Here is a 27590-nt window from a genome sequence, read left to right on the forward strand (position 1 = left end):
TTCCATTGCTTAAAGCAGTACTTGACGCATAGTAGGCCTTTAATAAAAACTTGTTTATTTGACTTAAATAAAAACTAAATGTAGTACTTTGGAAACAACAGTGGTTATAAAGTCAAAAGATGTGAGTTAAAATCCCTAAATCTTTGATAACTTATTGTTATGCCTCAGTTTCACCAGCATTACAATTTGGAGGTCCTGCCAAGGAACAGACCCAGGTCCTGAGCCCCCCTCAGGCCTAGGTGGAGACCGAGAGGTCTCTAATCTCTAATCCAGTTCTCAGTTTCTATTATCTCGGCAGGACCTCCAAATTGTAATGCTGGTGAAACTGAGGCATAACATTATTACTTGTATGAATCTGAACAAGTCATTTAACCTCCCCCAACCTCAATCTTGCCCATAAAAAAGAGGAATTTTAACTAGATCATCTCTCATGTCTTTTACAATTCTAAAATCAAATCTACAAATGATACCTCCCAGTTTTGTATCCTTAGCAAATCTAATAAGGATATTATATCATCTCTGATTTTCCTGAAATTGTTAAAAAAAAAAAAATGTTGAAACAGGAAAGACCAGGTACTACTCTAAGGCCTTTCCTTTAAGATGACATCACTATTCTATAAATATCATTGTTTACTTATTCTTTCAAAAAGAAATGTAATATGGAAATATCTTTAAAATGACTATATAATGGATGTTCATGATTATATTTTAATTATTTAAGCATCTTTACCTGAGATAACATTTTGTGATAGTCTTATTTGCAAAAATCATAAAAAGACAAAAATTTAAACTGCTTATAATAATCTAGGAGTTGCATAATAACCAGTGGTTAAAAAACAAAATGAAACATAAAAACCATGTCTATAGCTGTAGGTGGACTTCATATCTGTAAAGAAATCAATTGCATATTTTTGTGATGTGTATCATAATGTGTGCACCAACAGATGTCCATTTATGTAAATGTTATTTATTTGATATTGTATATATTGTTAAATGTAAATAGGAGATATACTTTTTAACTCCAACCAGTTCAGATATGTAACACAAATTATTATATCTTTCAGGATGATGGTGGAGCAATATTAAATAAGCTTCCACTTTAAATAAATAAAACTTATGTCAAATTGCTTGCTATCTTGGGGAAGGGGGAGGTGAGGGAGAGAGAGAGAAAAAAAATTCGGAAATCAAAATCTTACAAAAATGAACGTTGAAATTAGCAGGCTGATTTCAGAAAGGTTTACATGAACTGGTGCTACGTGAAGTAAATAGAACCAGGAGAACAGTGTACCCAGCAACAGCAAGATTATGTGATGATCAATTCTGATCACATGGCTCTTTTCAACAATGAGGTGATTCAGCTCCAATAGTCTTGTGATAGACCTATCTGTACCCAAAGAGACTGTGGGGACTGAATGTGGATCACAACATAATAGTTTCACTTTTTTTGTTGTTTGATTTTTGTTTTCTTTTTCATATTTTTTTTCTTTTTGATCTGATTTTTCTTGTGCAGCATGGGAATTGTAGAAATATGTATAAAAGAACTGCAAACATAAATTGGATTACTTGCCATCTAGGGCAGGAGGAAGGAGGGGGAAGGGAGGGAGAAAAACTTTGAAACACAATATTTTGCAGGGGTGAATGTTAAAAATTATCTATGCATATATTTTGAAAATAAAAAGCTTTTAACTAAAAGCTATCTTTACATATAATTGGAAAAATAAATATTATTGAGTAAAAAATTAATTTTTTAAAAAAGCATTTGTTAAGATCTACTGTGTGCAGAGTACTATGAAGGTATTATAGGAGAAAAAAACTTTGCATGAGGAAGGGTTGCTCTCTCCATGGAGCTCATAGTTTAGTAGAAAGATGAGACATTAATACAGATGGCTATAATACACAATAGTCAGTGTAGGGAAGGAAATAAGCATTTAGTAAGTATCTACTATGTGCTAAGTACTTTAAAAATATTATTTCTGGGGGGAGAGAGCACTCTAGTTAGCTGTAGCTGATTACAAAGTGAGAACGATATGAATAAAGGCTAAAAAAAAACCAGGATGGCACCAGATTATGATCCCTTACCAAAAAGCTTGGAGGTGCCAGGACTCATGTTCTAACTCATTGACCATACAATTTCACAAACTGAATGCCAGTGCCTTCCTCCATCTAAAGGATGCATACCAGTACAGACGCATTTGGGGATTCACTTTTTTGGCCAGGAATTTTTTTTTAATCTGGATCTAAGACTGATGTTGAATTCTGCATAAGGAAAACTTCTACCAAGATAGAGCTGTAATTATTTGGAAGTTTGTCTTAGAAGCAGCTGGGTGAGTCAGGAGGACCTGGAATCAAATGTGAACTCAGACACTTAACACTTAGTAGCTGTGTGACCCTGAGAAAGTAAGTAAGTAAATGAATGAATGAATGAATGAGAGGTTGATTTCTCCATAGTTACATGTGAGTTGGGGGGAGGGAGGTGCCCATGCACCTGTCTGTGTCTGTCTGTCTCACAATTCTGATTCTAAAATCAGCCCTCCTCTAACTACCATCATTCTAATTCATTAATTCTATCACTTCCAATATCCAGAATTTTGAAATCATACTTGCCATCTATAATCTGTTATAATTAGACAGTTATAGACACCAATCTATGTTCTGCCCTGATTAGAAACTATGACTCCTGGCTCTTCAAGTCATTTGTATTTTTCCCAATACTCTCCCAATTCTCCATCTAACTCTCCTTTTCTTAATCAACCTCAACCTGCTCCCCCTAGGTCTGGAACCCTTTTAATTGCAGGGTACTAGTCTAGAATCCCTGTTCCCCTAATCTTCTGCCACTGCTGATCAGTAAATCTTTATCCCCAAGTAACCCCATCATCATTCCTTTGCTCTTTTTCCAGGGCTGGAGAATATCCCAAGAGAAAGTCACAGAACTGAGCTGACTTCACCCACTACATATTCATGCTACATAACTTTAGCTGGGTTCTTCCTGCTTCTTGACAATCCTTCTGCTTTTTCCTTTCCGACTACCTATCTGGTTCCCCAGCGCTATCATTCCAATCCTTTTCTTCTCTCCTCTCAAGTAACTCTACTCCAAGAGTCAGAGCAAATGACCTAGTCTCCTACTTCCCTCAGACGACTGAGGTTTTCTGAAGTGAGATCTCTCAGTTCTCTCTCCAGGGCTATAACTAACATGGGACCAACAAGGCTTTGTCCCAGGGTACTAATACCAGGTGTATACAGGGACAAGGGGAGTAGTTCCTGTACTTTTTCCCTAGGAAGAGGTGTTCCGATGTGCCATTTCTTTTTGCAGAGGTGGGAGATCCATGAATCAACTAAGAATTCACCAAATTATATAGTTTTCCTTCCACATTGCAAACTTATTGCAGTTCCAACATATCACAGGTCAGTATAAAAGATTAAATGGGAATTTTGAGGGAGTTTTGCAGAAGCCACAGCCAACACATGAAGGCCAGCAAACAACACACAAAAAGTTCCTTTTCACACAATATTTTTACTTAACATTGACCTACATATAGTCTATGATCAAATATTTACCCCAGATTTTACAATAAGGTACTATAAACACCCCATAAAAGAAAAAAAAATTAGATTTTTTCTCTGGTACTAAGGAAGAGCCAAAAAAAATTTTACATGGATTTCCCAAGTTGCAGGGCTACCAGACCCATAACTCCCTCAATCTGGAAGGGATAATTCCATTTTTTTCCTCTTGCCCAAATGAAGAGTATTATAAAACTTTTGCTAAAATCAAAATAAACATCTATGGTGTTCTACCAATATAATAACTCTTATCAACGAGGAATGAAGTTAGGCATGGTTTGTTAGCTCTTAGACATCCCTTTTTAAGTTTTCATAATTCATCTGCTTAATAAACTATTCTAAGACTTTTCCAATGATCAATATTAAGCCTGATTCAGCCTTGTACTTGACTGGTACTTTAGTCAAGCCTTGCCCGAGCCTTCAACATGCAGTTTTGTAAAGTATCCATAAAGGAGAGGTAGATGGAGAAATTATGTCATATAAAAGACAAAAAAGAGTTCTTACAGGAAAGGGGAAGTTGGGGAAGATGGGGTAACTTGTAAGCAATGCTTAAATCTTACTCTCATCAGAATTGGTTCAAAAAGGAAAAAATACACACTTGATTCTCTTATCCTACAGGAAAGTAGGAAGCAAAACACTTTTGAAGAAGGAAAAGGTAAAAGGAGATAAAGAGTAGAATAAACAGAAGAAAAATAAGATTGAGGAAAATACATTTAGCAATCATAATTGAAAATTTTTGAAATAAGTTTCTCTAATAAAGGCTGCATATCTATCAAATATGTGGAGAAATGAGTCAAATTTATAAGAGCCATTTCCCAATTGAGAAATGATCAAAAAATATGAAGTCAGTTTTCAGATGAAGTAACCAAAGCTATCTATACTCATATGAAAAGGTGCTCTAAATCACTATTGATTGGAGAGATGTAAATTAAAACAATTTTGAGTTACTAATTCACACCTATTCGATTGGTTAATAGGACAGAAAATGAAGTTGGAGATGTGAGAAAATTAAGATACTAATGAATTGTTAAATTGATTCAACCATTATGTAGAGTAATTTGGAACTGTGCCCAAATAATTATAGCAGTTATTTTCTGATGGCAAGGAATTGGAAATTGAACTGTCCATCAGTGGGGGTATGGCTGAACAATTTGTGGTACATGATTGTGATGGAATGCTATTGTACTATAAGAAATGATGAGCTAGATGCTCTTAGAAAAAACTGGAGAGACTTACATGAACTGATACAAAATGAGTAGAACCAGGAGAACATTGTACACAGTAATAGCAATATCATATAATGATTAACTATAAATGACTTGGCTATTCTCAGCAATATAATAATTTAAGACAAATCTGAAGGACTTATAATGAAAAATTCTACCCATCCCCAGGGAAAGAACTGATGAGTTACTTTTTTTAAAAAAGCATACTTTTTTAAACTTTATTTTTCTTGGGTTTTAATTTTGATCTATGTTTTCTTTTACAACACAACCAATATGGAAACATGTTTTGCATGACTACACATGTATAACCTATATCAAATTGTTTGTCTTCTCGAGGGGAGTGTGGAAGAAGGGAGAGAATTTGGAACTCAATTTTAAAAACAAGAGTTGAAAATTGTTTTTACATGTTTTTCAGTTGGGAAAAACAAGATACTAAATTAATAAAAAGAAAAACACAAAAACATAAAATAAAATAAAGTGTCCCTTAAGTATCTAGAGTCAAAGAAGAGACAAAGAAGACAATGTTGAATAGCAAAGGGGAAATCCTCCACCTAGTCAGTTCCTTTTAATTCCATTCCACTAGACAATCACAAAGTCTTTCAGAGTATTTTGAAACTCCTACCCAAAACTTTCAATAAAATATAAAATGAGCAGATTATCCTATGGTCTATTGGGACAACTCCCAATTGACCCAGAGTGTAATTTGCACATTAGTGCTATCTGGGAAATACTGAGAAGAACAAGAGTTCACATATTATCAAACAGTACTGTTTTCTGTTAATCTCTTCATAGAAACATGTCGACAAAATAAATACAGTTCTCTGGAATCTCCTCAAAATCTCAAGGCTTGGTAATACATTCCTCTCTCCTTGATGGTGATGATTTAAGTCAATTGTGAGAGATGGTTGGGGGATGGGGAAAGATGGAGAGGACAAAGGGTTCGAATCTGGCATCCCCAGGAACTATCTGCATGACCTTAGGCAGTCCATATCAATTTCGTGGGCTTAATTTTCCTTTACTGTAAAAGAGTATTGGATTGACTTCTACAATCCTTTCTAGACCTCAATCTATGATTCAGTAAGCTTTTCCCTTGCTAATACTTGAGATCTTCAAGTGAACGTGTACAGAACCCTTGGAAGTCACTGAAAGACAAAGATCCCAGGTTCCATGGCATGTAAGAAGAAGCAGACATGTCTTACTCTGATAGCTTCCTTAGGCAAGAGGCGAGCCTGCTGTTTAGGCGGAACCACAAACCTAAGACAGACAAACAGAGACCACAACATCCTGACTCACAGACAGCCACAAGTACAGTGCCCACAACAGAAGTTGTGGTCACTGATGAGTGAAGCCAAAAGCTCATCGTTTCTTATAACACAATGGCATTCTATCACAATCATACAACATAGCTTCCATGGAGTTTGGGTGCCATGGCAGAAGCAGCTGCAGTCTATGGGGTAGTGAGCTGAAAATCAAAATTCCTGGAATCCAATAAGTTTGTTCCTTCTCTTCTCAGGTTTTCCTGATATAGGTATGATAATCCTTTTTCTCCTTACTCCTCATCAGCAAGTATAGTAGAGTGCTAGAGCTGGAATCAAGATCTGAGTTCAAATCCAGTCTCAGATCCAGGTCAAGTCACTTACGCTTTGTCTCTCTCAGATTTATCATCTGTAAAACGGGGATACCCACAGTGCCTCTCAGGGCAGTTGTAAGAATCAAAAGACATAATATTTATAAAATGTTTTATAAACCTTAAAGTGCTATCTAAACATTAGCTATTATTGTTATTGTTATTCCTGCTATGAAATGAAGGGGAGAAAGTCTAAATGGCTTCCAGAGAAAGCAAAGAACCAATCTAAACCCAATGTGCGTTGAGTAACAGTCCTGATTGTTGGATCCAGCCACAAAAATAAATATTCATGTCTCCTCCATCACAACAACCAGTTCCCAAGCCTCACTCTTTTCAAGGATAATCAGCTGGCAGTTCTGCTGTCAGAGTGACTGCCTCTATTAGATCACAGCTGGAGTACCGGGCTCTGTCTTAAGTGCCATTTTTAAGAAAATCATTCAGTGATAAGCGAGAAAGCTAAAGAACCTTCAGCTCATGCCAGAGAAAAATGAGGAAATATAGTTACCTTCGAATTCTTCAAGGATTATTCATATAAAAGTGGAATTAAATTTGTTCTGCATGCTCCCAAGAAGAGGGGGGGAAAATAGTGGGCAGAAGGTACAAAGTAGTGTTAGTTCTGATATATGGAAAAATTCCTGACAGAAGTATGCAAAAGTGGAATGGATTGTCTTGAGGCGTAGTAGGTTTCCCTTCAAGAGGAAATCTTCAAGCAAGATTTCTAAGGAGAGATGTTTTCCTAGTGGGCTCCAAAAAAGAGCAAAATTTTAATAAGATGTGAGCCCAGTATAGGCCACCCCCAGCCTGATCATCAGGATACTCTCTCTAGCTTATTCTAAAGCAGTCAATATATTTGGTCTTCAACTTCTCTACAGAGAAGGTCTTAATAAAATGACCTCCTCTATCTCAGAGCTCAGATTTGTGTTTTTATTTGTGGAGTTAACTGCTTCTCCTCTTACTCCTACATTAAAACTCTGATTACTGACGCCTATTTCCATATCTAGTAATATTTCATTTAAGCTCTGAGCCTAAGACTTGCAGCAAATTTTCATGGAGAAAAATAGAATCCAGGTCTCTGGTTTGGGAAAGATTCAAGGGAAATGGAAAGAAAACTTGTCTCTATAATCAAGTGACTCATAGGATTCCAGGTTGTTTTATAAGGCTTCTTAATATACATATATGTCTCCTTAAAAAGTGTATTGATTGACATGTATATATCTACTATACAACACTCAGTATGAGTCAAGCCCCAGGGTAGTCAAGTCTTTTAGTATCTGTGTGAAGATGGGAAGAGAGGGTAAGTCCAGGATTTGATAGCTTAGGTATGAGGAAGCACTTCAGGAAGGAGGCAAAAAGGTATTTAAAGGAGGGGGAGAGGGAGAAGGTATTTGAAGATTTAGAAGTATTTATTAAGTTCTGACATTTGAAGCTCACAACTTTCTGAAAAACAGATGGGGCAAGTGTTATTGTACTCATTTTACAGATGAGAAAACTGAGGCTTAATGAGGTGATGTAAGTACAGATTAAATGAGTCTGTAAAAGATAACAATTCTCATTTATGTAGGTTTTATCAAGTGTTTTTCAGAAAAGTTGAAAAAATTTTAATTTCAACCAAAACAATTTGGAATTATAAGTAACTAAAATATCTTCAACCTCTAGTCAGAGACCCTAGTACCAGACATATACTGCCATATATAGTGCTGTAGAAAATCAATGATAGAAGAGTCCCATATTCACCAGAATATTCTCAGCAGCTCCTTTTAAATCAAAGAGATGGAAACAATGTATATGTCCATATAGTGCAGAAATAATATGCAAACTGTGGTATAGAAATGTAATAAAATATTACTTTACCATAAGAAACAATGAATATGAATATGAAGACTACAAAGAAAACTTGGGTAGATTTATGCAAAGTCAAAGGAGAACCAAAAAAGAAACAGACAATGACTACTAAAGTATAAGTGGCAGGGAGGAAAGGATGGAAGGGAAAAGAGAAGATGGGAGAGGAACAAAGGAATGAATAAAGGAAGGAAACTGTCTCATTATGGCCAAATTTGTTCCTATAGAACAGATGGGAAAAAATACAACTCCTTCCCTTCATTAGGTAAAGGATTATGAATGTGGAACATTACATATACTCACATTGTTACTTTTTCCCTTTCCCGTTTTCTTTTTTATTCTTTGTTATAAGGTTCTCTGGGTGATGGAGGATATGTTTGGACATTAAGGTAATATAAAAACAAAAACAATATCAATAAAAATTTTGTAAACAAATTACAAAAAATCCACACCAAATGCTTTTCTCACTACCTACCTCAAAGAGTTAAATAGTGAATGTATCACTACATTCCGTTTTACAAATGAGAAAACTGAAGCACAAAGGATGAGGTGAATCACCCGAGTCTACATAGCTAGGAAGTGGCCAACCTAAAGACTCAAATCTAGCTCTCTTGACCTCCAAGTCTGGTCCTCTTGCCACTCAATGTAGTCTCTTAGTTTCTAACTCTAAAAGGCTACAAATCTAAAATTTTTGAATAAGGATTTCTTAACTGCTTTTTAAGGGCTAGGAAAAAGAAAGACTGGAAATAAGAGTACTAAAGTTATCTTGAAAAAGTTAAATGGCTGAGGAAACTCAAGACACAGGACAAATGAAAAAGGACCAATATTCCAAATGAGGTCAAAGGAAGAAGACAAGGAGCCTAAGGTAGCTTGATTCCTGGACCTTCAATAGAAATCTATACATGTGATGGAAAATGTTAACCATATCTAGAAAAGTCTGAATGCAGATCGAAGCATACTATTTTCATTTTGCTTTTTCTTTCTCATGGTTTTTCCTTTATGTCTTCTTTCACAACATGATTAAGGTGGAAATATATTTAACGTGATTGTACATATATAACCTATATATGTCTTGGGGAGGGAGAAGAAAAGAGAAAGAGGGAGAAAAATTTAGAATTCAAATTCTTAGAAAAATGAATATTGAAAGCTATCTTTACAGTAATGGGGGGGGAATAAAATACTATTAAATGGGGGAGAGAAATTTATACATGCACATGACAAAAGGATTGCCCTATATTTACTTTAGGACACATTTCAGATTGTTTTTTGCATAGGGACATCCACTGGTTCTTCTGGGAACTTCAGAATTATAGTCATCCATCCCATTTATGGATCAGTTATAGGATGTAGATATCTTTTTTAAAATCATTTATTAGTCTCTTATTTTTATTACATCACCCAGATTTCTCCCTGCATCCCTTTCTCTTTATCTTCCCCTTCTTCCTAGTAAGCCATTTTAATCATTTTAAGCATAATTTTAAAATTGCTTTCTTTGAAAATGGGAAGTGTTCCAACCTTTCTGAAAAGCATTTGGTAAAAACCTATATAATTGGTAGCAAATCATTTTTTTTGAAGAGGAAAAAAAAGAGGAACAGGAGGGAAAATGATCAATACATTGATTAAAACTTTGAAAAAGAAATCTAATTAACATTCACAGACTCTCCCATCTCCACAAGGAAGTAAAAGAAGGTGTTTTCTCATAGATCAACTTTGAGAACATGTTTGCTCTGTGAAATCTTGCAATTCTCATTTTGGATTATTATGTGGGTGGTTCTTTCCATTTATGACATTGAAGTCATGATGTATGTTGTTTCTTTGGCTTTGCTTACTTCACTATGTATCAGTTCATGCGAGTCTTTCCACATTTCTCTTCACTCATCAGTCTGGGTTGAGCAGTAGGGACATGAGGTTGGCGTGATATACTGCCCAGTCCCTCCCACTGCTGCTGCTTTTGTCCTCTGCTATGGCCAGGACTGTGAGGCTGGAGCCCACTAAGGGGCACAGAGCAGCCAGGGTGTTCAGCAGGAGCAGAAGCAGCAGCCCACAGAAGCAGTGGCAGAGGACCCAGGGCTCCTGCCAGCCCCAAGCTCCAGAGGGCAGCCAGAGCCCTAGGCAGCAGAAGGCACAGACAGCTTGACATCTAGCCCCCACCCCCTCCAAGCCTGGAATGTGTATAGGGGTTGGGGCGGGAGGTAATAAAGGTCCCGGTTACTTTCAGAAAGTGAGTTAGGTCAAAAAGGGAGGAGTCCAGCTCTGCTAGGTTGGGCAGGCTTTTCTCTCCAAAGCTGGAAACTCCATTTGCCTCTTTGGAGAACTGGGTGAAGAGGACTGTGGACTGGAGAGGTACTCCTAGTGGGGGAAATTCCTACTCCTTATTTTTGACACTCATCACGCCTTTTGGAATTAATGAGTACCCAGGGTGCCACTGTATTCTATTTCATTTATTGTTCAGCTATTCAGCTGGGTTAAAAAGAGTCATATTTGGATTTGATGTTAGAAAAAGCCTCCTAACACTAAGCACTGCCCCAAAGTGGGATGGGCTGCCTCGGAATGTGGTAGGGTCCCTGCCTCCTAAGTTTGGACAATCATTTATCAACTACACTGAAATGGGGGAGGGGGGAGGGTTCTTTTTCATACTGAGTTGGCTTAAATAGTTACTGAGTTTCTTGTAGCCCTAAAATTCTGTGATTTTTAAGTCATATGCTCCTAGAAGGTTAGAACAACTCTGGGCAAAGCAGAATTCAAAGAATTCTGTAGCAAGTAGATGTGATCCAGTGACAATCATGTAAATGTTTGCAGGTAGTACTAAATGCAAAAAACCACACCCATGACACAAGAGCAGCTGGGTCATCATCAGAACAGGTGAGTACATAAGGTTAAAGAGTCCATAATATGTGTAAGCATTAATTTTGTGTGGGGGCTTTTTGTTTGTTATAATATAGAAACAGAAAAGTGGGACTAATGACTCAATCAATTTTCAAGAAAAAAGGTGGGGGTGGATATGTCTTCAAATCACTCCAAAAAGCAGATTTGAAGACAGATTTTTTGATAAGAACTTTTATGCTCTCCCATTATACTTATTGTAGAAGCATACTATATGGATCATACATAGCATAGGCAAGATGTTTAACTTTTTTTTTTAATAGCTTTTTATTTACAAGTTATATGCATGGGTAATTTTACAGCATTGACAATTGCCAAACCTTTTGTTTCAAATTTTCCCCTCCTTCCCCTCACTCCCCTCCCCTAGATGGCAGGATGACTAGTAGATGTTAAATATATTAAAGTATAAATTAAATACAAAATAAGTATACATGACCAAACCATTATTTTGCTGTACAAAAAGAATTGGACTCTTAAATATTGTACAATTATCCTGTGAAGGAAATCCAAAGTGCCAGAAGGCAAAAATACAGGGATTGGGAATTCAATGTAATGGTTTTTAGCCATCTCCCAGAGTTCTTTCACTGGGCGTAGCTGGTTCAATTCATTACTGCTCCATTGGAACTGATTTGATTCATCTCATTGCTGAAGATGGCCACATCCATTAGAACTGATCATCATATAGTATTGTTGTTGAAGTATATAATGATGCCCTGGCCCTGCTCATTTCACTCAGCATCAGTTTGTGTAAGTCTCTTTAGGCCTTTCTGAAATCATCCTGTCAGTCATTTCTTACAGAACAGTAATATTCCATAACATTCATATACCACAATTTACTCAGCCATTCTCCAATTGATGGGTATCCATTCATTTTCCAGCTTCTAGCCACTACAAACAGGGCTGCCACAAACATTTTGGCATATACAGGTCCCTTTCCCTTCTTTAGTATCTCTTTGGGATATAAGGCCAATAGAAACACTGCTGGGTCAAAGGGTATGCACAGTTTGATAACTTTTTGAGCATAATTCCAGATTGCTCTCCAGAATGGTTGGATGTTCACAATTCCACCAACAATGTATCAGTGTTCCTGTTTTCCCATATCCCCTCCAACATTCCGCATTAAGATATTTAACTTTTAAGATAAATTGAAGTGTGCCAATTTTCCACAATGGGTGTTCATTATACCTAATAAAATCAAAGATTCACTCTCCCCACCAGTACTAATTATAACTACTGATTATTGCATGCAAATATTTTGCTATCGACTATGTTGTTTTAAGCATCTAATCCTTTATCAAGTAATTTACAAACTTTAAGTTTTTCAATTATGTGTGATCCTGTGAAAAGTATTTGGGACCATCCTCTGAATTATCATTTATTCACTTTGTTATGGGTTAGACAAAATGGTCAATACAGTATAGAAAGATGTATTAGGAATCAGAGGCTGTGGTTCAAATTCCAGCTCTCTTATTTAGTAACAGCTAGGCAAGTTCCTTAACCCCTCTAGATTTATTTCCTCATCTGTAAACATGTTAGCTGAGATGACCTGAAGTATTCAACATTATCCAAATCTATAATAATTCTTTATTTGCTATTCCCTTCTCACAATGCCTAAGATAATGATATTCAAATCATTTTAACAAATATTTCCAAGTACCACACTACACGCAAGGCACTGTGGGAGATGCAAAAGAGGAAAGAGAAGTAAAACTGGGTTCTATGCCTATCTTCCCTCAGAAGGTAGGAGTGGAAGACAGGACAAGTATTAAAAAAAAAAGGGGGGGGGGGGAGTCAGAATGTGCCGTCATAAAAGGGTTATGTTTTGAGAGTCTAGAAGAGGTAGAGATCACAATCAGTGCCTACTATTTATTGTGTCTACTATGTGTCAGGCACTGTGCTAAGCACTGGAAATAAAAAGAAAGGCAAAAGGCAGTCCCTGCTCCTAAGATGCTCACAGTTTAATGCAATTTAATATAGTAACAACATACAAACAAGTTACACAGGAAAAGTGGAGAAAACCTACAGAGGGAAGGTACTAGCATTAAGGGAAAACAAGAAAACTTTCCAAAAGAAGATGGGATTGTCACTAGGACTTGAAGAAAGCCAGGGAAGCTAAGAAGTAGAGTTGAAAAGGCTATTAGAAAAGCAGGAATAGTTTCACAAAGATGGCACATTATGAGTAGATTTTAAATGGATAAATGGATGGATAAGGAAGAGAATTTCAAAAGACTTTTAATCAGAAGTTTGCGTCATTGAACAATGTTCAACAGTTTATCTTTGTGTACAGGAAAAAGTCTAAACTCTTTCATCTGATATTTAGGCCCTTTGATGGTCCTAATTCTACTTTTTAACTCCCAATACTTTCTTCCACATACTTCAAACTATAGTCAAATGGGATCATCCCAATATATGCTCAAAGCGTTTCCACTTTTGTACTTTTGTTCATGTTATTCCTTTTACCTGAAATAACTTTCTCTCCAGCTCCATCTAATACTTATCCATCCTCCAAAGCCTATCCAACTCAAGTGTCTCCTCTCAATAAAGCAGACTCTTCTTTACCCAAGATAGAAGAAACTCCCTCAGTACTTTGTACCTATTTAATTACAATTTTTTTATTTTAATTTTTTGGGTTATACATGCACATTCACTTTTTTTAAAAAAAACATTTCCTTAAGAATAATGTTGACAGAAAAATCAGAACAAAAGAGAAAAAGCATGAGAAAAAAAACAGAAGAAAAAGGAAAAAAAGTGAACACAGCATGTGTTAATTTACAGTCAATCTCCATATTTTTCTCTCTGGTTGCAGATGGCATTTTCCATTCAAAATTTATTGGGAGTGCCTTGGATCACTGAACTACTGAGAAGAACCAAGTCTTTCATAATTGAGCAATGCACAATCTCGCTGTTACTGTGTAAAAGGTATTCCTGTTTCACTCAGCATCAGTTCGTATAAATCCTTCCAGGTCTTTATAAAATCAGCTTGTCATCATTTTTATAGGACAATAATATTCCATAACATTCACATACCTTGACTTATTCAGCCATTCCCCAAGTGATGGGCATCCACTTGGTTTCTAATTCCTTGCCACTACCAAAAAGGGCTACCACAGACATTTTTGCACATGTGGGACTTTTCCCTTCTTTTATGATTTCTTTGGGATATAGACCCAGGAGAGACAATGCTGAGTGAAAAGGTATTCCATATTGTTCTCCAGAATGGTTGGATCATTTCATAACTCTACCAACAATGCATTAGTGTCCCAGTTTTCCTACATCCCCTCCAATATTTATCATTATCTTTTCCTACCATCTTAGCCAATATGAGATGTGTGAGGTAATACCTCAGAGTTGTTTTAATTTGCATTTCTCAAATTAATAGTGATTTAGAGCATTTTTTCATATGACTATAAATGGCTTTAATTTCTTCATCTGAAAATTGTTCATATCCTTTGACTATCAATTGGAGAATGACTTATATTCTTATAAATTTGACACAGTTCTTTACACATTTTTGGGATAAGATCTTTATCATAAACATTGGCTATAAAATTTTTTCCCACCTTTGTGCTTCCCTTTTAATCTTGTTTGTACAAAACCTTTTTAATTTAATGTAATCAAAGTTGCCCATTTTGCATTTCATAATGTTTAGTTCTTCTTTTATCATAAATTCCTTCCTTCTTCAAAGATCTAATAAACTATCCCTTGCCCTCCTAATTTAGTTATGGTATCTCCCTTTATGCCCAAATCACGTATCATTTTGACCTTATTTTGTTATGGGGTATGAGATAGAGGTCTATATAAGTTTCTAATATTCTAATTCCAATTTTAGATTTTCATATGCATTAGAACCATCTCCCTCTACCACTAATTCTCACATTTAAAAAATCTTCAATTTCGAAACATTTTATTCAGAAACAAACCTATAAATTAGCTAGTATATTATTATTCCCACTTTACAAATGGGGAAACCAAGTTACAAAAATCACTTGCCACAGCTAATTAGTGCCTTTTCAACTATATCACTTCTAGATAATAAGAAGTGGAAGAGAAAAGAATTCTTTTTTTAAAAAAAATTTTCTAACTTAAAAAATAAAACAAGCATTTCCATAACATAGCAAGACAGAAAAAGAAAAAGTGGTTGCACACAAAATTTCAAATCTATTATGTAAAACAGAGCTTCTTTCTTTTTATTTCTCACAATATCTTTGGACCAGTAGGTGCTCAACCAACAGTGTTGGCTGAGGAACTAAATAAATGGACTCAACTTCTGTGGAATGGACAAGATGAGACAAGATGCACCAGCAGGTAAGAAAAGCTAAGCATAATTAAAGAGGTTCGGTAATCTAATGCAGTTTAATGATGACCTTGGATGACAAATACAAGCTTCCATGCTAATATACTATTTGAGAAAAGGGAACTAAGGGGAAAGTTAGTGACAGAGAGAAACATGATTTCAACCTCCATGAAAATGGTGGATTAGTCTCTGTTATCCACAAATATGATGAAGATGGTGGTGGTGGTGGTGATCAGGGACAGAGATTTGGAACCAATACTCAACTTTCTCGTTTTTCAGAATTCCTGATTTGACATTTCCTAGCCATGTAACCATAGATAAGTCACTTGACCTTGCAATCTCAGTTTCCTCAGTCTTCCCAGGATTGTAAGAAACAAATAAGATAACGAGCAAAAAATACTTTTGTACAACTTGAAGGCCTATACATTTATTATAAAAAAATAAAAATTTTAGGAGCTATTACAATTATCAGTTGACAAGTTATATTCATTCTGCACCCCCAATATCTCTTGAATCCGTCCCTTCATAGATAGCCTTTAGGAGTAAATGTATGTGTACATATATGTATGTATGACACACACATATATGCACATACAAAACACATATATGTAGATATATTTTGAATCTAGTCCAATGGCCTTATTTTCACAAACGAAGAAAAAAACTCAATGAGCAAACACAGACAACAATAATTAGCAGAGCTTAGATTTCAAGCTGTCTTCTAGCTCCAAATGCAATATTCCCCACTACTCCTCTATGATGGCTGCTTCCTTTCTATTCTCCCTGCCATCACCCTAATTCAGACCTTCACTACCTCCCCCACTTAAACTATTAGAATATCCTCCAAACCAGTTTTCATCCCATTCCAATCCAGCCTTCATACAAAGGCAGATTAGTCTTTGTTATGCACAAACCTGATGATGAATATAACAATAATAAGCATTAGCTTTTATATATCACTTCAAGGTTTACAAAATGCCTTATATACATTATTTCATTTGATCCTTACAACAATCAGACACTAGATGTATTATTATCTCCAGTTTACAGAGGAAGAAACTAAGGCTCAGAAAGGGGAAATGCATCAATAATAGCTACATAATTAACACATAACACTTTAAGGCTTGCAAAGTGCTTTAAAATGTCATATCATTTGATTCTCACAACAACCCTGAGGGAAAGAAGGGGGGGGAAAGGGGGAACATATCATTATTCCCATTTTAGACATGAGAAACAGAGGAGAAATGACTTGTTCAGATACTTCTCATGCCATTCCTCTTCTCAACATTTTTTAGTCACTTTTTGTTGCCTAACAAAGGATAAACCTTGTAGCCTGACTTTCCAGGCTTTATACAGTCTGGTGCCACAATCCTTTTCCAATCTCATTTCACTCTTTCCTACATGCATGGCATGCATATTCCGGCTAAATAAACTTTTGCTCATAGTTATTCTTACACCTGAAATATCATCCCCAATATACCTGTCTCCACCTACTGAAATCCTACTTCTCAACAGCTAAAGCAGTTGTAGTACATGGATGTAATGAATGTTATCAGTATGCTGTAAAACAAATGGGGAAAAAAAAAACCCACTATGACAATACAGAGAAGTAGAAGGAAAACCAGGAAGCAATGTAAATGTACACAATGACACAACAATGTAAATAGAAAGAACAAAGCAATTGAAAACAAATGGTCTTAAATTATGACCAAATTTGATCCCAAAGAAGGTATGTGAAAAGGTGTCTCATACTTTTTTGACATGTCTGAATGAGGTTAGAAATTGGGGACTATGGGTATGGAACAGTACAAATGCTACAATACTTTTGGAAGTATTAGTTATGTTAAACATCTTTTTTCTTTTTTTGATTCTTTGTATCACAGCTCTCTGGAGTGTTTTACATCTATTATCTTATGTGTTTCCGACGATAATACAGTGTAAAGTATGTACAAAGATATGCTGACAAAGGTAGATCATATAAAAATAAAAACAAAAAATGTTCTTTAAATATAGTTTAAAACTTTCAGTTGTAAACCCCACCCTCCAAGGAATTCCCACTTTTTCAAGTCCCATTTCAAATATTACCTTCTACATGAATTCTTTCTGAGAACTTCCCCCCCTCCACCTCTCTACCCCTACCTCACCTACCATAATACATAATGGTATTTTTTTTGCTCTTATGCTGTATCTCTTATATATTTAATTTCTTTTGTTTTTATATTTTATTTATTGTATGCTTTGTTTGATTATAGAATGTTACATATCCCTCAGCACTAAGAAAAGTTCCTTGGAAAGTGTATTTTGAATTGAACTGGGGCCAGCTAGGTGACAGTGTGACTCTGGACAAGTCACTTAGCCCCAATAACAAGAAAGAGAATTGAACTGAGAGATTATAAAGAATAAATGAGAATTTGATTTTTATGGAAATGTTTTTAACTTCACATATAATTTCTTAACTGTGGGTAGGGATGAGGGAGAGAACCTAGAACTCAAAAATTTTGAAAACAAATGTAAAAAAATCTTGTTTTGAAAGTAACCGGGGAAAAATATTAACTACAACAAAAGGTACTTGGTTATATGAAAAAAACAAACAAATAAATAAAAGATTGGGGGTGAGGAAAGAATAAATGAGACCAAGGTTTCCACAGTCAGCAGGAAACCATGCCCAGAGGGGAAGACAGGTGACTTATAGGCACAGGAGAAAAACAACTTTAAAATAATAAATAACTGGGCCTCTGCTGGGAAGCAGGAGGGTTAAGCCCCAAGTAAGCAATTACCAGAAAATCATAAACACAATTACCATAAAGAAAAAGAAAAGATAAAAGAGTATTTGTGTCCCATTGCAAGGGTGGAAAATCAGACAAAACAGACAGGCTAAGTCTCTCAGGACATCTGCTTTAATCACACTTCCTTTCTCAATGAATGAGAAAGGAAAGAAAACCACAGAACTCAAGATTTCAATTATCCCTTAAAAATTGTGTAGTTAAGGTAACATACCCATCCATATGCTCATGCCTTAGGATATAAGGAAGGGAAAAAAGGAAAAAAGATCAGAAATGTTCCAGAAATCTGCCACAGAAATCTGCAGCTCAGAACAGCACGTGTATTCTCCACCACAGAGAGAAAACATATTCCAAGAAAGCAAAGGAAAAATTGTTTGACGGTGTTACTCTCCCATCCCTTATACTGTAGTAAAGGCTCCCAATCTATCAGTGCCTAAAATATTTCTTTCCCCAATTTGGAACTATGCCCAAAAGGCTATCAAACTATGTATACTCTTTGATCTAGCAGTGTCTCTACTGGGTCTGTATCCCAAAGAGATTATAAAAGATGGATTCCAGGCTAATTCCAATAGACTTGTAATGGAGAGAGCCATCTGCATCCAGAGAGAGGGTTATGGGGATTGAATGTGAAGCACAATATATATCACTTTTATCTTTTTTGTTGTTCAGTTGCTTGTTTTTTTTCTTTCTCATTTTTTCCCCTTTTGATATTTTTCTTGTGCAATATGATAAATGTGAAAATATGTTTAGAAGAATTGCACATGTTTATTTTTATTATTATTATTGCTGGGGCAATTGGGGTTAAGTGACTTTCCCAGGGTCACAGAGCTAGGAAGTGTTAAGTGTCTGAGACCAGATTTGAACTGAGGTCCTCCTGACATCAGGGCTGGTGCTCTATCCACTGCATCAGCTAGTTGCCCCAAATTGCACATGTTTAACCTATACTGAATTACTTGAGATCTAGGGGAGGAGATGGGGAGGGAAGGAGGGAAAAATTTTTGGAACACATGGTTTTGCAAGGACGAATAATGAAAACTATCTTTGCATGTATTTTGAAAAATAAAAAGCTATTATCATAAAGAGATCATAAAAAGGGGAAAAGACACATATGTACAAAAATGTTTGTAGCAGCTCTTTTTGTAGCGGCAAAGAACTAAAAATGGAGTAAATGCCTATCAGTTGAGGAATGGCTAAATAAATTATGGTATTTGAAAGTAATAGAACATAAGTGTTCTATAAGAACTGATGAGCAGGCTGATTTAAAAAAATCCTGGAAAGACTCACATGGACTGATTTTGAACAAAATGAGCAGAAGCAGAATATTGTGCACAGGAACAGTAAGATTATGTGATGATCAGCTGTGATGAACTTGGCTCTTCTCAACAATATGGGATAATTCAAGGCAATTCCAATAGACTTGGCTGGAAAATGCCAATCATATCCAGAGAGAGAGAACTATGGAGACTGAAGACTCAAAGCATAGTATTTTTACCATTTTGCTTTTTTCTTTCTTGTGGTTTTTTCCCCTTTTTGATCTTATTTTTCTTGTGCAGCATGTTATATAAGGAAATATATTTAGAAGGATTAAACATGTGCAATCCATGCACATGTTTAACTGATATCAGATTACTTGCTGTCTTGGAGAGGAGGAAGGAAAGGAGAAGAGCTTGGAACATAAAGTTCTGCAAAGATTAATGTTAAAAAACTATCTTTGCATGTATTTGGAAAAATAAAATACTATTGAAGAATGTTTCATTCCCAGTGCCGAGTGATAGCCAGGTAACAGAAGCTAACATTTCTTTTTCTTCCTAAGATGATGAGTAAGAACTGTGGAAAAGAAAGTGCTGTGTCTACACTGAGAATACAGGATAATGTAAAACAGTTTTCCTCCCTTTCTATTGCATTAGAAAGGTATCATGGAATAATGGGTAAAAAGCTGACATCAGGAAGACTTACATTCAAGTCCAGCCACATGTAGGTTTTATGACCACAGAGAAGCTGCTTTTTCTTTCGGGTCCCAAACATCAAAGCATTTATTGCAGAATAAATGCCTACCTGAATTTCTAAAGAATTTTTTCCTGCCAGGAGAACTATATACTGAAGTACAAATCAGGGCAAAGTTTGGGGGAGAGAGGGAGAAGCAGAATAGAAACTGCTACATGTCCCCTACCAGGAAGACAAAAAATATATATGAGGATTGGCTGAAGGAACTGAGCATGTTTAGCTTGGAGAAGGAGGAGGGGAGAGCGAGAGAGACATGTAAATATCAAATATCAGTTATTTAAAAGGTAGTTATATAGAACTATTGATCCTAGAGGGAAGAAGCAGAAGCAACCTTAAAAGCTTTTAATAAAAAATAAAAAATAACACATATAGATATAATAATAAATAAAATAAATAAAAACATAATAGATTTAATAAGGTGATTATTTTTTCTTAACTACTTGCAGGTCACAATTAAACTAATAGTTGGGAAAGAGAGTATATACGTTTATCTTTGTCAAATCTGCCTGGATATTCTGGAGAAGTACATGTATACATATCAAATATTTATCAAATGTCCCTGTGAGGCTGTAAAGAAATAAATTTTGGTTTGGCGGCAGGAAAATGTCCTTAACTATTAGGCATGCCCAAACAAGGAATGGGCTGCTTTGTAAAAGCTGATTTGCCCCTCATAAAGTGGCCTTCCAGCAGAGCTGGATATGCTAGATAGGCTTTATTATATAGGTTAAATGAGAGGGTTGCTGAAATTCTGAAATTCTATGATTGTTTAGAGACCTGTGAAAGAGACATTTATCTTTTCATAATCAACTTTGCTTAAACTTTTTGCCTTCGATCTTTATTTTGCCTTCATGATGTAGTAGGTATTCAGCTTTAAGGGGAATTCTTCCTTTGACAAACAGTAGCTGGTCTCCTAAACTCTCAGTACTGGGACCTGTATCAATTTTTACACGGGTTTGTAGGTTCCGGGATGGAGATTAGCTGTGGGAATCGATACTTAAGTTGCACTAAAACAACCTGACCAGAAAACCCAATAAGACCGTTCTGGGATCATCTGCACCAAGAGAGAAATCCTACAAAGGCCCAATCCTAGGCCTCCAAGCTGCACTAATCAATTCTACTTCCTCTCAACAGCAAAAAAGCAAAGCCCCCAGGGTAAGATGCGAAATAAAAGTGTTCTCTCTACCTTCCTTTTTCCCTCCCATCCAAACCCAATCTGGGTTTAGTTTAAAGATCAGGGCTTCCATTATCCAGATACTAAAGCGTGGCTCAGGGATGCTAATGGAGCTTCAGGCAGCCTGGCTGAATAGTTGGGAGGCTAGGATGGGGGGAAGATGCAAAGCCCGTAAAGTGGGTACAGATCGAAAGGTCCTTTCACCAGGCAGCCCGGAGATTTTTAACCATTTCTCATTTATTCGCAATCCTACATAGGGCACGAAACGCCCCAGCTTTCTTTCCGCTGACCTCCGAAAGCTGGGTTTTGCTCCTCAGAGATCTGGCGTGGATCCACAATCCCACAGCCTCAGTCCTTCCTCCTAGCCCTCCTTCAGGTAAGAGGCCAGGCACCTGCCAAACCGGAAATTCCACCTGTCCGGCAAGGGCCCGCCGCTAACAAAAGGGGGAAGAGGCAGCGGGGATCCCTTTCCGAAGACCCCCATCCTGAGTTGGCGAGGCCCGGGACGGGGACAAGATGAGTTGGTCTCAGCCCAGGCCAGGAAGGGACAAGGACAAAGTAACAAGAAACTTCCACAACTCCTCCCGCCTCGGTTTCGGTAGCCTCCAGTGGGCAGGAGTGGGATGGAGAGGACGGAGGGGCGGGGAGCACTTTCGGATCCTTAAAGGGGAAGCTAGGAAAACAGTGCTAGACTCGTTCCCCTGTGGTTTGGAGAGCCAGGGAGGGAAGGCGGTGCAAGGTTAAAGCGGTGTCGGCCTGGGGGAGGGGAGCTATTGTTATCCAGACCTGCTAAAAGGGGGTTTTCAACTTAAGCAGGAAGCAGCCCCCAGAAATCGAAAAAGAAAAAAAAAAAAACCTGCAGCTCCCAGAAATCGGAAAAAGCAGCAGCCTCGCCACCAATTTGTTCAAGTTCCCACCGTCCCGAGGGATCCCGGAGATGCTCCCGACGGCTCGGAACTGCCCGGGGACCGGATTCTAGGCCCGCTCTCACCTGAGATTGGTGGCTGTACTTAAGCCCGGCGCTGAGGTCCTTTTTGCCGCCTCCGCCCTTCTGGGCTCGGTTGCTCTTCATAGTTCCAGATGGAAAGTTATAAGGAACAGTCGTCGCACCAATGGAACCGGGCCCGGGTCTCAGCAGCGCGCTCCTGGCAGGTAGCCGGTTCCCATCGCAGCCGCAGCTGCGGCTTTGCAGAAACCACGCGAACCGAACCGGGGACGGAGAAAAGGAGGGAAAGGGACGCTCCGAGGCTTCCTTCTCCGCTTGGTGGGTTCGTGGTCCCACTCGGCTCAGCTCTCCTGCCCGGACGCCGGCACTGTGCTGCGCGGGACCCGCTCCAAATCCTAAATCCGGCTGGGAGTCCTCTCTCACTCTCGCTCTCGGTCTCACTCTTACTCTTCCTCCAGGACTCAGGTAGTTTCAGGGTGTGGCCTCCTCTTTGGCCCGGGCTTGGCCGGCTCCGCCTCCTCCGGGCTGCTCACTGGCAAACTTTGCCCGGCTGAGCCGCGCCCCCAGTCCGGCCTCCCGTGGCCTGTCCCCCGAGGACCAGAGCGAGACCTGAAGCCAGGACTGGATCTCGAGCCTGGGGACTGATCCCGTGGAAAGAACCAGGACTTGGGATGCGAAAGATCCGAACCGCAACGCCGCTGCTAACTAACCAGGAGGGCGACTTGGAGCTGCAAGTCCTTTCTCAGTCTCAGAGATTTCAGTCACCCATCTCTCAAGTTATGAATGTCAGCGTTATAAACGAAGCATTTTGTCACTGGGAGCCGATGGTGATTTGTGACTTAGATGGCAGAAGTGCTAATAAGGAGCAACATTTGTATAGAGATTTCAGTTTCTGAAAGTACTTTACATTCCATAGCCTAATTTAATTTTCTCAACAACCCTCTAAATGCAACAGGTCAGCTAACAAGTCAACAAGCTTTTGTTAAGCCTTTACTCCGTTCCGGGAACCGAGTTTAAGTGCCGAGGAGACAAAGGCAAAGACACAGCCCCTGGCCTCAAGAAAGGGGAAACAATATGCAAAATTCCTTGGGGGGAGACTACACAAAACATAACTCTGAAAGAATTGGGACACGCCTCCTGGGGAGATAAGATTTGACCTGCATCTAGAAGGAACGGACTGAAGGCAGACGGAGATGAAGGGATAATTCCAGGAGTGAGGGCTCACATGGTCAGACCTGAGGCTTTAGGAAAATCGATTTATTAGCTGAGTCGAAGATGGTTTGGGAACGTGAAAGCCTTGAAGCTTTTAGAGCCAATTAGAAGACCTAAACGATAACATGATTGGTTAAGTGGATAATAATATACATTATCATTATTATTATTATTTCCATCTTATAGATGAGGAAAATGGACTCCCAGAATGGCCAGGTGACTTATCTGGGCAATAGGACTAAAAAGTACAAGAGATAGGCTATATACCCAGAATTTCCTGATTAAGAAGCTAGGAAGATTATAGACTAAACTAGGAACCTGCCAATCAATTATTTGATTCAGTTTTATCCTTTAATGTCACATTGCATTATTTTATATAATTAATAACTCTTAACACTGAGCAGATCCTCTTTTAGTAATAACCAAAGAAAAATTTTGCCAGTGCTATCCTAGCAATTGGAGCAGACTCCATACCTACTTAAAAAAAAAAAAAAAATTGACTATTTTCTTTCTCCTACTTTTCCCTCTCCCAAAGGGAAAAATAATAAAGAAAAAAGAAAAAGCTTGTAACAAATACATGTAGTTAAGCAACACATTTTCCCACATTGGCCATGTAAGGAACTGTGTTTCATTCTCTATCATCTCGGTCAAGAAGTAGTAGCATTCATCACTAATCCTCAGAAATGATGATTGATCACTGCATTGACCGGAATTAAATCTTTCAAAATTGTTTTTACAAGATTGCTTCTTTAAAAAAAAAAAAAAAAAGATGTTCAAAATCATCCTTCATAATAAGAATGAAACTCTTTTAAACTTTTAAATAGTTTTATTTAGGGTTTTTCTTATAGGCTCTCTGCAAAATTATTTCCTTTGAAAAAGAAAAAAATTGGATCTTCTGGTGTTTGCTCCACTAGGTTGAAAATGTTTGCCAAACAACTATACATGTTGTACATGCTGTTAAGAAAATGAATTAAATTGCTTCTTTTTAAATAACTTTTTTATTTTCAAAATATATGCAAAGATAGTTTTTAACATTAACCCCTGCACAACCTTGTATTCCAAATTTTTCTCTCTTCCTTCCCCTAGACAACAAATAATCCATACATTGCTTCTTCTTGCTGTTCAGTCACAGCCAATTCTTTGTGATCCTGTTATAGGGATTTTCTTGGCAAAAATCCTGGAGCAGTTTACCTTTTCTTTCTCCAGTAGATTGGCAAACAGAATGTGTGTGACTTGCCCAGGTCACACAACTAGTGAATCAAGTCTGTGGTTAGATTTGAACTAAGATCTTCCTGACTCTGTCTGGAAGATAGTCCTGTCTAGGACTCTCTATTTTATCTATCTACTATAAGGTATTTAATCATTCCTCAATTGATGGGCAACCTTAAATTGCACCACAAATATAAGCAGTTCTAAATATTTTTGTATAAATAGGTCCTTTTTCTCTGATTGGGATATGTTTATTGTGTTATAGCTAGGTTAAAGGGTAGGCCTAGTTTAATAACTTTAGGGACACAATAGCTTTCCAGAAAACTAAACCAAAATTTGCACCTCCATTAACAATTCATCAATGCACCTGTTTTCCCATAGCCCCTCTAACATTTATCATGTTTCTTATTTTCCTTTAACTTCATCAATCTGGTGAGGGAAGTAGACTCTGAGAATTGCTTTAATTTTCATTTCTCTAATTATTAGTGACCTGGAACATTTTTTCTTATGGTAATTAATAGCTTCTATTTTTTCCTTTGAGAATAATTTTATATAATTCACCCATTTATCAGTTAGGGAATGGTTTTTATTCTTATAATTTTGTCAGTTCCTTCTATATCTTAGAATGAGAACTTTACAAATAGAGAACTTTTTTTTTTAAACTCTTGGTTCAGAAGTGAATTACCTATTAAATGATTCTCATTTATGCACTGTGGATTATACGTAGCAAGAGCATCCTGGCTTGTTCCAACAATTCAGCCTACTTAGTTGGAGGTTATTTATGCCCTGTGTCAGCAGTAGTATACCCAGGACATTTTTGGTTGTACATGTAGATTAACATTCACCAGAACAGCCTTGCACTTAAGTCTATTATGGAGGAAGTAACCAATCTGAAATATATATAGGTGAAATTACAGAATTTAAAGCTGGGTCCTAACATTCTGGCATCCAAAACTGTATTTTACAAATGAGAAGAATAAGGTCTATAGAGTTAAAGTGATCCAAGTAATAAGTACTTCTCAGAGGTTCTTCTCAGAGGTTCAGTGACCGAAGACAATAAATTTTGGATGAAAAAGACAATCCTTATCTAGAGAAAGAACTATGGAGACAGAATGTAAATCAAGACATGCTATGTCCATATTTTTTCCTTTTTCTTGTTTTTGTCTCTCTCTTGTGGCTTTTCCCTTTTGTTTGAATTCTTCTCTCTCATCATGATTCATAAAGAAATATGTAAAGAGAAAAGAAAAAAGAATGTACACCTATAACCAAAAAAATATTGCTTTTACATGGAACTGGAAAAAATAATTTAAAAAAAAAAAAACTTTTTTTAAAGAAAGAGGTACATGATGAGATGACAGTGTTTAATGAAAGTTCAAGTTTTTAGGATCAAAGATCTAAAACTGAACCACCAAGTCCAATATAAGGAAAATGAAATCAAGGATGGATATAGTGATTTAACCAAAATCACAAATGTTAATGCTAGATCAAGATTGGAATAACACTCTCCTGATTCATCAGTGTTTTCCCCTATGTGTCACATTGCCTCCCCATTGAACTTATTCTTTCTGAATATATTAGACTTTTTTTCCCCTGAGGCAACTGGGGTTAAGTGACTTCCCCAGGGTCACATAGCTAGGAAGTGTTAAGTGTCTGAGACCAGATTTGAATTCAGGTTCTCCTCACTTCAGGGCTGGTGCTCTATCCACTGCACCACCTAGCTGCCCTTTATGTTAGACTTTTAATGGATGTTGATCCATAGGGGGAAAAATGTAATCCCTTTTTTTAGAGATAGGAGGTAAAGAATGCTTTGCTCAAAATCACCCAGTGGCAGGAGAATTTGAACCCAAGATTTGTGACACTGACCTTCAGCAATGATGTTTCATAAACTAGTCTGTTCCTGACCCTCCTCTGTTTCCTTAGTACTCCCAAACCTTTCACACCTCTGGCCTCTTGAATAGAAGTGCTAGATTATGTTTGAATAGAAGACTAGGTGTGAGGTTATTTTCTTTAAAAATTAAGAACTGTGAAGAACTGTAAGCTCAAAAACTAGGACTATCTTTCTGGGACCACAGTCAACTAACCCCTATCACTCACCACATCAATCACTCTAAGCTCCTGAGAGTGTCCAGGGACATTCAGATAGTGTGATAATACCATCCAAATAATATCATCACAATGTAGTTGTCACTGGTTTGAAAATGGTATTCCAAATCAGTCAACTATCATTGTCATTGTAATAAAAGCTGAAATTTTTTTAAAAAGCAAAAAACAAACAAAACCCTACCTTAAAGGTGCTTACATTTTAATGGAATTAAAATCAGAGCACTGGACCAGGTCCCTTTATACTATAAATCTATTTTCATGGATTTACTCAAAGAAGATACATGCTCACAATACTCAAATGGATCTGAGATCTTGTTTGTCCTTACTCTTGAAAGGACCAATGACAACATTGTTGCTCACAAATTAGATTGAAGTAAAGCAGATTTGCACAATATCATCAGTCTCTTCCAGAGTCACTGAAGTCCAGTAGCAAGACAAAGGTCAGCATGACTGGCCACATCCTGGGCTGCAGGGATGACATTAAGTGTTTTTATCTCAGCACACTCACCAAATTGCACAGCACCTGCTTCAGCTGTGGCCCTTGGAACAGATTGTTCTCATCCACCCATTTTGCCTGGGAAAGTCTTCACCTTTGGGGAGGAGGGGTCTTCAGGTTTCAGGTCTGTTGGTTACCTTCAAGCTGCTTTAGAGAATCTGCTGAGACGGTTTTACTAGGGTGTGATCACTACACATTGCTTATGCTTCTTGACCCAGTCCAGTGGGTGTGGACAATGT

The 27590-nt window shown here is 37.3% G+C and overlaps 1 protein-coding gene across 1 annotated transcript in view; it reads right to left on the bottom strand.

Annotated features, from left to right (window-relative positions):
* ST14 (ST14 transmembrane serine protease matriptase) overlaps positions 1–23018 on the bottom strand; it is a 72437-nt gene extending 49419 nt beyond the window's left edge. Inside the window, exon 1 of the mRNA XM_051986671.1 lies at positions 22377–23018. Within this exon, the coding sequence (XP_051842631.1) occupies positions 22377–22457 (81 nt within the window). The 5' untranslated portion in view covers positions 22458–23018. The remainder of the gene's footprint in view (positions 1–22376) is intronic.
* Between the last annotated feature and the right edge of the window lie 4572 nt (positions 23019–27590).

This window comes from Antechinus flavipes, chromosome 3 (assembly GCF_016432865.1).
Source record: "Antechinus flavipes isolate AdamAnt ecotype Samford, QLD, Australia chromosome 3, AdamAnt_v2, whole genome shotgun sequence".
Taxonomy (NCBI): domain Eukaryota; kingdom Metazoa; phylum Chordata; class Mammalia; order Dasyuromorphia; family Dasyuridae; genus Antechinus; species Antechinus flavipes.